This window comes from Battus philenor, unplaced genomic scaffold (assembly GCF_028537555.1).
Source record: "Battus philenor isolate CCGP_79_NKW_IND1 unplaced genomic scaffold, ilBatPhil1.0.hap1 SCAF_26, whole genome shotgun sequence".
NCBI classification, from domain to species: domain Eukaryota; kingdom Metazoa; phylum Arthropoda; class Insecta; order Lepidoptera; family Papilionidae; genus Battus; species Battus philenor.
The window spans coordinates 5,860,145-5,872,653 of record NW_027181689.1 but is presented as its reverse complement, the minus strand read 5'-3'; the positions used below and the strand labels follow the sequence as shown (position 1 = coordinate 5,872,653).

At 32.2% G+C, this 12,509-nt stretch overlaps 1 protein-coding gene across 2 annotated transcripts; it reads left to right on the top strand.

Moving 5' to 3' along the window:
- On the top strand, positions 1 to 12,257 carry P5cr-2 (Pyrroline-5-carboxylate reductase-like 2). Of its 2 annotated transcripts, none has more exons than XM_068768546.1 (7): positions 1 to 185; positions 7,612 to 7,695; positions 7,863 to 7,933; positions 8,624 to 8,806; positions 9,643 to 9,855; positions 11,431 to 11,632; positions 12,135 to 12,257. In XM_068768546.1, the coding sequence occupies exons 1-7, from the start codon at positions 176 to 178 to the stop codon at positions 12,212 to 12,214; spliced, it is 843 nt and encodes a 280-aa protein (XP_068624647.1). In that variant the 5' UTR covers positions 1 to 175; the 3' UTR covers positions 12,215 to 12,257. The 2 variants fall into 2 exon arrangements, with proteins under 2 accessions (XP_068624647.1, XP_068624648.1); XM_068768547.1 differs by lacking the exon at positions 1 to 185 and adding an exon at positions 5,894 to 5,929.
- The last annotated feature ends 252 nt before the right edge of the window (positions 12,258 to 12,509 follow it).

Genomic DNA, 12,509 nt, shown 5'->3' with positions numbered 1-12,509 from the left:
TACACAGTTCTGCGTCCACAGTACAGTTGATAACAGGACAGTGGTGTTCTGGCAAATTGTGAATTATTATAATTTTTAAATTCAATTACATATTGTGTCGATGCGATGTTATTTAATTAAAGCAAATTTTTGAAATTTAATTTACTTTGCGTATCAGTGTGTGTCAAAATCCAAAATGATTAAACGTAAGTGGTGGCTTTGCATCAAATATTTTTATTATTTTTCTGATTATTACCCTTTAAGTTATTCATATATTTCATTATTATAATCGGAAAGATATGTTAATTTCGAATTAATAACTCTTCGATAACATACTTTAATAAGAATTAGAACTATTGAAAAAAGTAATAAATTCTAATTCAAATCAAAAAAATCTATATTCAGATTTAAAATATTATCCTATTGGAAACATACCGGATAGGCCTATATCCTAGCCTGTGTCCAGCGATTGAAAAGATGATAAAGACACTGTTATCTTAAAAGTTTGTGTATACATTACCCAAGTTAGAACTATAGAATAAAATCGCTTAGCATCTAATAGAATTTCCATTAAAATGTTTTCTTAAAACATTAAATAAGCTAATTGGAGGAGGTACCATTAATAAAAAGGAATGATTTTATAAATACTGTGTATATCACATTGGCTATTCTAAGATTGTAAAAAAATAATTTAAACACAGATTTCGACGGACCTAATCTTTATCAACATAATTTAATCGGGTTTATCCTGTATTTACCATGTTACGATAACATAAATCAAACGAAATAAACGTTATTTACTTTTTTAACGCAATTTTTAACAGAGGTTATTACTTAAGCTATGTAGTTTTATAGTGTCTGTAAGAGAGACTGTGGGTCACTTATCATAGAGAATTAATCGTATTACGTACTATTTTAACTCCGTCTCTCAAGCACGCCGAGTTGAAATCATTTTAAATTTATAATTTGTATCCAATTATGATGCTTTAAAATCCAATGGTTTCTTTGCGTAGGTCATCATTTTTCCTGACGTAATTAAAAAACTGCTGAGTCGTTATTATGTTTAAATTTTAAGATCCGCATACGTAACATTGAATAAAGGTATTTTTTTAATTTTTTAATTTTTTGTTAAACTTAACCCTAGTAGGCCCTTCAACAACATAAAGCGTTACGTTTTTCGATCGTATCGCGGAGCTGAAAGAAGTCATTGGACAGAAGTCTACAATTAGAAGGATAAGGTTGTGTTTGCAAGGCAAAAATAGATCCCCAGTTGGAATTAATTCTGTAAAATGTATAAGTATAGCAATACTTTTAGAGGGTATATTTAATAATAGTGTATATTCGTATTAATAATGACATACATAAGGATTAATGTAATAAAAGATTTTATAGGCTATGCTCGGGTTTCGCTGCGAGATCGAATTCGAAGTGAAGATATCCGTATAAAAACCATATTGCTGAATTGGCAGTATGTGCCCTGCCCATTGCTTTTCAGGTGGTAACTACGCACTGGTAGACGCGGTGTATATAAGTCCCCCATTGGGTATACCAAAGATATTGGCAAAGTCGCGGGATGTAGCTGAATACGGGCAGGGCAAGACTGGTTCATCGTGGCGATCTTTGGGAAGTCTTGCAGTTGGCGTTTATCGACTGACATGGTGGGACGTAAATTATGGAATCAATTACATCAAAAGAGGTTTCTTTTAAAAAAATGGAAAGTTACGACTCTGCGTACTCAGGTCGGACGTCGGTCAACTACACAGTACCGTGTAAATCAATATAATTATTATAATACCTACGAATTAAAAAAATCATATGAAACTCTTAAAAGGAAAATTAAAATTGACAATAAACTTAATTAAAACAAAACATTATGAGTCTACACTGTTTCGCCTAGGAAACAATTCATGAGATAATAATTGAGGTAGCTGTCCTGGCAACTTAAATTTGTCTATCAGTTTACATTAAGATTGTATAAAAATACCACTATCGTCGCCACCCTCCTCTTCGTTGCCCTCATCATCTTCATCACAAATTCTTCGAATAACTATGGATTGAAACTTTAACCATTAAACACTTAAAACTGTACATGTTACTATTAAAAAGTTATTGAACTGCATCTTATTGAATGGCCTTACTAGATTAGAGATTTGAAAAGTAAATCTTTATATATATATAATAATTTCTTCTACGGCTTGTTTGTAAAATAGGTAATTATTAATAATCAAACTAGATTGATGTTGAACGTAAAAAAGGCAATGATTATTCCTTTAAAGAAAAAACAGATTTTGTATCTTTCTGCAAATACGCCTTTAAACTGATACCTTAAGAAAATATCGATAAGGTGAAACATTATAGTTATAAAAATAAACACAACAGTTTAACGTTTATATATAACAGTTGAAGAAAAAGAATAGTAGAATGTGAAAGTACTTAATTGTGATAGCATATCTTATCTATTTATAATACGTACGTTTTTATTTTAAAAATATGAGAATAAAGCCCAGTGCGCACTATATGAGATTTATCATTTACTAAATATTTATTTATAACTCAAAATATTACTTATTTGCGCCTTTTTTACATAAAACATACAATTTATTAATCGAAAATAGATAAACGAATTTAAATATGTGAAGAGTGTTCTTGTATCAAAGTCAAACAAAAAAATGAGATAAAGAAAAATAATTAAACCTCCTTGTATTTTGTTAACATCTGACCATAAGGATAGTCAAAAACTATATTATATAAAGACAATATAATAAAAAGTAAGCTACACGTACTCAAAAATAATATGATTAATATACATCGTCATCATTTCAGCCTTGGGTCGTCCACGGCTGGACATAGGGTTCCCCTACATTTCCATATACATTGAATAAAATCGGCCTGTATCCCGCGCCTTCTGTCGACCTTAAGAAAGCGGTCTGTCTACCTTGTTAGTGAACTTTTGACGCGCACTCGCCGATCGGTGATCTTCACTCCAGAACTTTCAGGCCCAAGCGGTCATCTGTTTTGGATAGTATGAAGCCTACCCACTGTTACTTAAAGGTATCACTCCGCTTTGGAATAACAGTTACTTTTGTTCGTCTATGTACCTCCTCGTTTATGATGATTAGATCCTGATTCAATCTTGTAAAGAATTCCCGATATAATAATGTAGTTATTCAATTATTCAACTGAGGCCTGTATATATTATAAAAACCAGTCAATGTTTATGTAAGTAATATGTAAAAAGACAGATAAATATGTAAGATTGTCGATACATAAACGCCAATATATCGCAGTAAGGTACATTATTATCTTAGTTCAAACACAACCTACAGAAGCCGTGGACCTTGGACAGATGTGCAAACATTAATGTTTGTTTACTAGGTATTGATTTAAATAATAACTACATTAGGTATGCTAGAGATAACATATTTGTTTATCATAATTAATAGAAACAGTAACTTGCGAATTCACTTTAATAGTAAAATGTAATTTGAAAGACATTCATATAGACATAAATTATTTAAAAACGCGTTATTAATAATTAAAAGATTGTATTAAAAAATAAAGACAACAGACAAACAAAAATTACTAGGCCTGAATAACTTTAAAAAATAAAATTTACGATTTAAAATTCTAAGATAAAAAAAAACTTTGAAATCTAAACAGTATAGTTTATTATTGAAAAATGTTAACGTTATTTGAAAGAAAAAAAAAGCAATCAAAAATTTTACAGACTCTCCCTTTAAAATATTATATCATAGTAGATCAACAAGCCATCGGATTAGCAATTTCAAGTGGCGGTGAGAAGGCAACATAGCGCGCATGACAGGTCGATGCATAGGGTTCTGGAGTGGAACCGTGGATCGGCAAGCAGGGATACGCCCGCGCACAAAGTGAATAGATGACCTTGTTAAGATCGTCTGAACTCGGAAGGGGAGGCCTATGTCCAAAAGAATCTCAGTAAACTTGAATAAGTTTGCTGGAATGCTGCATTCCAGTAAACTTGAATAAGTTTGCTGGAATGCTGCATTCCAAACTTTCTTTGGGGATCGTTATTCGATATTTAAAGAATCCATATGAAATCCACTATATTTCACTTCTTAAGTAAAGAGGTTTAAATCTTACTACTTTTACTACTCAGAAAGTGAAATGTCTTATAATGAAACGATCATTCGCTGCATACGAAAGGCACGCAGCGGTCAAACGCGCTCAACAAATTTGTTGCCTTTATTAACACTCGTTACCCAGCAAATTGTGCCACAAGGCTGTAGGAGAGCCATGATAGGTACAATTACACACATGTATTGTTAAATGGTCTTTCGCTTGAACTTTTCAATTGTTTTGATCCATTCATTTATGGCTCTTGTCAATCATATGCATAATGTAATTTAATAAGCTAATTAAAGATAATTGTGACACTAAATGTTTTCGATGTCGGTTAAAGTTGGATGTAATAATATTTTTGAGCTCATGGTTTGACAAAAATTCTTTGTTTGTTCCAAATCAACCATTACAGAAGAAATTCCTGTCCGTTTTACGGTGTTATGCGGGTTACACTTATAGTATGTGAAAATTAGAAAAGTTAATATTTAGTAAAAAATAAAAATATCTTTACAGAGTGGTACATAAGATCCAAATACAATTGAATAGCAATAACTTCTATCAATACGTGCCATAGGTTTTTAAATTATTTTCTGCGGCTGAGTAGTGGACCTCACCTCCTGTATTCGACTTGTTGTTGATTTATGGGTAACCATGTTCATGAAATTAGGGAGCCGGCTCAAAACATTGTGGTGGTTCCAGAGATTCAGTTAAAGAAAACCTTATGTTATGTTACTAGAAAATCTTACACATACATTGCATTCAGACTTGCTACAAAAAAATTGTTAACCAAAAAAATTCACCGCTTTAACGAGGTTTCAATGTGTAATGCTTTTGCGATGTACACATATAGGCATTCTTTACCAGTTAACCACTGGGCCGCCGGCGCCGAGATAAATTAATGAGGGTAGACGAAATAAATAAATACGATAAAAGACAAAATGCCATTTTTATCCTTTAGTAAATCGGACATAAATATGTGCACTTGTAATTAGTATAATTGCAATACAATCTCATTAACATAAATCTAATTATTGTGATTGTGACTTTAGACCTGCTCGTTCGTTTAAAGATATGCATCATAAATATGTCTTATAATGAAATACATACAGTGAATGGAATGATCTTTTTAGAATGTTTGTAGTGTGTAATATGTATACCAATTTTTAAATAATAAACGTTGTAAACGAAACATAAATGAATTATTTCGTCTATCTTTTAGAATATACTATAATTAATCGATTTAGAAAAAATCTATTAAAGGTCACTTAAGGAACAAATATTTCTCATACGAGATAATACGACATGATGACGTTGTTTCATTTTATAACATTTACCATTAGGTGCGTGGTATTGTGTTTCTACGCCATTTAAAGATATATGGTACAAAGATAAAAAATATAAACACGGGAATTTTCCATAACTAATTTAAATACTAGTCAACAATTTTTCTATAATCACGAATAAATGCGAAAAACGAAACTCGGTTTAAAAATCGCCTCATAGACGTCCACAGCTGGACATGGGCGTTCTCCATAGATTTCGAATAAGACCGGCTGGAAGCGGCCCCTGCGTGCAGCGTCTTCAGAAGACCATAACGAGGTCGTCTGCCTTATGGGTGTTACCCTGCGCAGTGACAACTTCGAAACGTAAATATAAGAAAAAAAATAATTGAGAGCATGCCGGTTACTCGATAACCCAGGAGGCTCGTATTTTATAAAAAAAATATTGATCTTGCGATGACGCCGTGAGATATAATTGTCAGAGTACACTGATAACACACGACCCCGTTGTCAGTCGGTGAATTCATTCTGAAGTTACAACGCGTACGCTGCCTATTTTTATCTTTTTTTCTGTGAGTGTCATTATTTTAGAAACTATATATCATAAACTAAATTTGATGAGTACTGTGAAGCTGACATTTTTAATAAATGTCAACTTTACAGTGAAATTAGATATTAAGATTCCTCAAAGTTAATGTCTATATAGAATTTTTATAGCAAAGTAATGAGATTAGCATAAAGTTTTGTGAGATAATGTGAGTGATTTGGGTAGTTTGCAAAGCGTGTTACACAGGTGCCATTTGATCATCTTTCACAGCCAAAAAAATAATAATAAAATAACCATCACTGTCATTATTTCAGTCGTAAGATGTCCACTACTGCACGTAGGCGTCCCTCGCGGCCTGCCTACAGCGTCTTTTGACGTCCGAACAATAAAATAATTTAATTCTTATTATTGATATGATTATGGGATACCGTACTTTGTAGTAATCTATCGCGGCTGTATGCCACCATGTAGTTTAATTTATCATTTGAATCACACTTTTTAATATTATGATGACATCACTTGTTTTTGTACAATCTTTGAACGCAAAGATTTTTAACGCAATACCGTCTTTGAATTCATTTCAACATAGTTCTACTTAAGCGTCAAACGTATCTTCATATAAAAAGGTTTTACATTGGTTTCTTAAATAATGAAAATTATGATCAACGATATATTTATGATATTAGAATAAAGATAAAGGTACTAGCAAAGAACGAACGTAGGATTGAATTGTATTAGAATTATGATAACAAGTGAATTACAAGATTATTATGTATATTTATACACCGCCTTGTAAAACCCATACTATCTATTTTAATAATTGTGTGAGAATATAAGCCAGGTGATTACTTCATGTTCATGTTATACAATATACTTATACCTGCAAGTACTTTTTATGTAAATAATATACGTATGTGACATGTACTTCATATTTTTAATCAAAGTTCTTTTAAATTAATTTAGGGTACTTACATTTTTAAAAATTCTCTAACTTACAGGTTAACGTACAATTAAAAACATAGTTCTCTACCAATTAAACCAGTTACGGATAGCACAACACTTAACACTTCATTCAAAAACATCAAATTAAAACTCCGAGATAATTTCTGAGACAAAAATATGTCTTTACAAGCATAAAAAGATGAAATTAGATTAAATATGGACGTACTTAATGATTAGACGACGCCGTGCGAGTCGACAAGCGTACGCATACCCACAAATAATTTTATGTAATTTGTGGGTAGGCAGGATTTTGAAAATATTAAAAATTTTAATCTTAGTCTAGCGTACAATCAAAAACCTAGTTTATTTAGTTTATAATAGGTTATAATATGATATTGTGGGTATTAATTGTGTATACGAGACTAAATATTTTTAATAAATTTGGTAACTTAGTTTTTTGATTTTCAATATTTACAGAATTTACAGAAAATTTTACTATTTCTTTTTTTATTTTACACTAAAGATAACAATCATAATAGCTATACTGCATAATTTAATATTTTAAAACTATTAGAATCTTATTGTTGCATGTACTAAAAATGTAAAGAAGTGGGTATATCGGGACAATAATTATAACTTAAATACATTTGAAATATAAATCCTCTCAATCTGTACCCAAAACGTTAAAATTATTTGTAATAGCTTTTAGTAATAAATATATTATAAATACCTGACATTGTTGCGTTTACTATTTTTTCTTTCCAGTTACATTAAAAGAAGCAATGAAGATCGGATTCATCGGTGGCGGCAGACTGGCCTTCGCGCTAGCGAATGGTTTTATATCAGCAGGTACTTTAGTCTTCTTTTTCAACACATTCACGAAAAATAATTGTTTTCAAAATTTGTTTTTGATTGGTTTTAAAAACTTCCTTTCAACACCTTTTTAGAAAAGATTTTTAAACCAATCAATCTTAAATGATGTGGCGTCTTAAATAACTATTTTTTTTTTATTACAGGACTGGCGAAACCGGATGAAATAACGGCCAGTTGTCATCCATCAGATGCAGCCAGTGCTGAAGCGTTTAAAGTAACAAACAATTATTTAAAAGTTTATATTTCACATTATGATATAAAAGATGAATTAATTAAATTAAATATTTAAAAAATATTAATTAAAATAATAATCCAATAATTATTTAAATTTACTGGACACTATACTTTACTGCTTTAGAACTGGCCATTATAAAACTGTTACAAACTAATATTCTATTTTTAAAAACGTAGAGGCGAACAGCTTATGCAGATTGATTGGATTTTTTTTGATGGTGCAATATACGCTTATTTAATAAAATAATTTAACATTTTTTAATTAAACTTTCTGACTTATTAATAGTTAATTAATTCGTAACATTCATAATATAACTTTCTTTACATTTTTACACGAGTTTACTCGATGTATAGGATGTTTGATAATACTTAGATACCGTAGACTTATTTTTGGTAGCAGTATAATCTGTTTCGTATATTATTTCTTAGCATTTAAAGCAGTTTTCCATTTTAAATGCTTATTTAAATGTATGTTGTAATGAAAGAACATTACAACATTTAAACAAATTGCGAATGTTTTTGTGTTCCGTACTATTTTTTATCGACTACTTGATTATAATTTGTTGGTTATTGTTTATGAAATTTAGTCACTTACATTTGAAAGATACGGCCATAACAAATGATTTTGTATGATGTAATAAAGTCGACTACAGATATATGCGTGTTTTAGGGTTTAGGAGCCACTGCACTATTTGAAAATAAGTCAGTTGTGGAGCGTTCTGAGGTTGTAATAGTTTCGGTGAAACCCGATGTAGTAGTGCCAGCACTTCGAGAGGTTCAAGATCTTCCGGCTTCAAAAAACAAGCTCTTTATATCTGTTGCCATGGGCGTCTCAACAGCAACTATCGAAAAGGTACCATAACAGTATTTTTTTGGCATGTGAGAAAACAGGAGCCTTGGAAAGAAACTTCCTGATATAATATCATAATACTTATATTTTTCATCATTATACTTGATTGACAGACTTTTGACACGTCATTTATCAAAGTTATCATTTTGGCATTAAAAATTATGCCGAAAAACTTTTTAACAGAACTTTTTACTGAAACAACCTTATTTATTTAACATTAATTTTCTAACTATAAAAAACAAGTCCTGCAATTTATACATCCACCCACGCCTTTTAATTCAAATGGAATAGGATGCACTTACTTTTAGCTATGGATCTGTATTTTTATTTTTGTTGTATTAATGTATTTGTTCCATGTTGTGATAGAAGGCGAGCTTATCGCCATATCGCTTAAAAATTAATTCATGTAGAACTCGCGGTATTTTTAAATCTAACAGATGTGCTACTCTGTTATTTAAGAAATAGATGTCCGTGTTGCCGGAAGTATTCAGAAAAGCAGCCCCGTACCTGGCTCCACACGATTTCCTATCCGGGTTTTTTTTATGGTAACTATAAAACCAACCGTTTGAAAACCTAGAACCGTTATTTATAAAAGATATAAAATATGTCATTTCAATATTGTCTATCAGCCACATATCAATATGATATACCATAATGATACTGTATAAGAATGGTTTATTACAGAGTACCATTATGGTATATCACGATGGTTCGTGAAGGACCACATAAGATTGTTTCTGTAAACAATACTACAAACTTTATTGCTATTTCTTACTAAACTTTTAAATTTTACTTCTGTTAAAATATTATAGTTATCCCATTAAAATGATCAATTGCAGACATTACCACCCGAAGCTCGTGTCATCCGAGTAATGCCGAACACACCAGCTCTGGTCAAAGAAGGCGCTGCAGCGTTGAGTAAAGGGTCCAGAGCTACCGCAGAGGATGCCAAGCTTACTGCTCAACTTTTCCGCGCAGTCGGCACGTGTGACGAAGTACCGGAGTATCAAATGGACGCGGTCACAGCTCTGAGCGGAAGTGGACCGGCATACGTATGTCCATATAAAGTTCTCATCATTCCAACCATAACTTCGACTGCTGTATATAAGCGTCTCTTGTAGTTTTCCAATAGCACGGTTGTAAGCATCCCGCATCCAGCGACTTTCAATGACTTTACTAAGGACTTTACGTCCATCTTGTTGTGTTAAAATTTATTAGTTTTAAAATATATTCATATGTCTTATAAAATTATTACCATTGGATGTTTACCTAAGAGTGAGGATAATTCTAATAAAAATAAAATAACACTCCGTACCTGTGTTCTAAATAATATGATCTAAATATATAGAATAAGGTAAGCAGATCATAACCGACTATAGTGTGACCGAAACCGGTGTATCGTGACTTAGGTATGTGTGTTGCGGAACGCAGACGAGACGGGGCGGCGTAGTTAATGCTATTTTTTCCAGATTTTCTCTCATCGATGGGAAATGGTAAGCAGTTTAACACGAAAATTATTTAAGTAAAACAATTACGATATATTTTTGGTAGCACCATATTATTAGAACAGGAATAAATAGGGTTTTGTACAGTAAAATAATTTGGGAATTTCAGATTCTCTTTTAAAACCTGATCTCATAATCCGCCAATTAATACAGTGCTGTAAAAAAACCGGCGGCTAAAATTTTTATTATGAATTTTAATTAGTATGTAGTAGTATGAATTTTAATACATATACATGTTTGAAAAATTGTGTGAATGTAAATTGTTTTTATTATAATTTTAATGAAAATAATCATTTTTCGGATCCGAATGTAGACACTCAGCACGCCTGGTTACCAAATATTCGGATCCGAATGCTTGGGATGGTAATGGTTTACTCATTAATATCATAGATATTTTTTCCGGGTGTGATATTTTGAACTCAAAACTAGTACTCCCGTCAAATTCTGGTTGGCGAGCTACAATACTGAGGAACCAATGTCAAATTTGGTATTCAACTCGCTTAGGTGCTGATGAGTCTTAAAAATTGATTAAAATTTGTACTACAGTGTAAAAATACTAGGTTTCGTAATTGCCGATATTATCAAAGTAGACACGAAAAACAATGCTCACTCGCCACTGACGCTGGAGCTTTTTTTTCTACTTCAAAATGAACGGAACGACCGTTCCAAGTGATTGGCACTGCTATTACTGTCCCGCCTCACTTGGGTCCGAGTGATGGACCCTGAATGTGTTAACCATTGAAGCGTAATCTGTGCGTGCGGGTTTTTATAGCGAAAGAATTAAAAAGGTGCACCTTTCTGTGTTTTTTTTTTTTTCTCACTTAAAATACTATTTGCCCCATGGCATTATCGAATAAGGGTTACAGCATTGAATTCAACATATACCTATTCACAGCCTAGTTAGGCTCGAGGAGCATCACTAGTTTGGGATGCCGCCAAACTTTCGAACTTAAGTTGATATTCCATGGAACTAACGGTTGCTATCGTCGGAAGATTGGGCAACTTCTGATGTATTCAATAATGCTGGGAGAAGAGGCGGAAGAAACTCCTACAATACTTCTGCCATGAGAACAATAAATCCGCCTCGCAATATAAACAGGTCAAAATAGAATTTTGTTTCAGGTATACATGCTAATAGAATCCCTGGCAGACGGCGGAGTTCGGTGTGGGCTGCCCAGAGACCTGGCGCTGAGGCTGGCTGCGCAGACAACGCTGGGCGCAGCGGCTATGCTCCGTACCGGAGGCCACCCCGCCGCCATGAAGGATAACGTAACAAGTCCAGGAGGATCCACTGCTGAGGGGACATATCACCTTGAACAGAACGGTTTGTTGCAAAAAATATTCACCCGAGTTTTCGTTTAACGTCATTGCTGTTTTTACTTTAAATTGTTTCTAGTTACAAAAGTTTTACCTAGTAACTGTGTACATTTTATGTACGTCCAATAGTCGAAAAAATATGCCACATTAACAAAACAAAGTTAATACCTATAGTAAAGATAAACTGAATATTATTATATTGTATTTGCAGATCAGAGATAATACCGACGATAACATGTCTGATTGGTTAGTGATGGTTCAGCATGCTTTTAAATGGGAAATTTGAGTATATGTCAATCGTCGCACCTTTAAAAAATGTGCTCTATGCAAAATGTTTACATTCCTTAACAATTGTTGACGTACAATCATCTTTCTTCTGTTCACTTCCTTACAGAAGTGTGTTTGAAATAGGTTATACATAACTATTTCTGTCTGTGTTTTATGTCTGTGCCTCAAATATGGTACTGTCGTTGATTTTATTAATGCAATTGGATTGTTTTGTACAACAGGTTTCCGGTCTGCTGTAATAGGTGCAGTGATGGCGGCCACAAATAGATGTAAAGTTGTTAATCAGCAACTTAATAATTAGATCTGAATAAGACTTTAAACGTTGTAAACAAAAAATGAATATTTCGTTAAATAAAATTTTATGCTAAATTATGTTTTTTTATATTTTTTACCTTAAATTTATCTATATAATGTACTGCGATAATTGTACTCTGTTTTGTTTTTGATTATTTAGTTTTTTTTTTAGATTTTCGAGTAAATACCATTTTTTTAATAAGTTTTATAAACCATCTCTTATGAAAATTATTTTTATTTGTTTAAAATTTTATATAAGCGTTTACATTTTATTAATAGATCATATTTATACTTGAATATCT

Coding starts and splice junctions, on each gene's coding strand:
- P5cr-2 (XM_068768546.1), top strand. Junction 7,934..8,623: donor CCAGTGCTGAAGCGTTTAAA/GTAACAAACAAT, acceptor TGCGTGTTTTAG/GGTTTAGGAGCCACTGCACT. Junction 11,633..12,134: donor ATATCACCTTGAACAGAACG/GTTTGTTGCAAA, acceptor TTTGTACAACAG/GTTTCCGGTCTGCTGTAATA.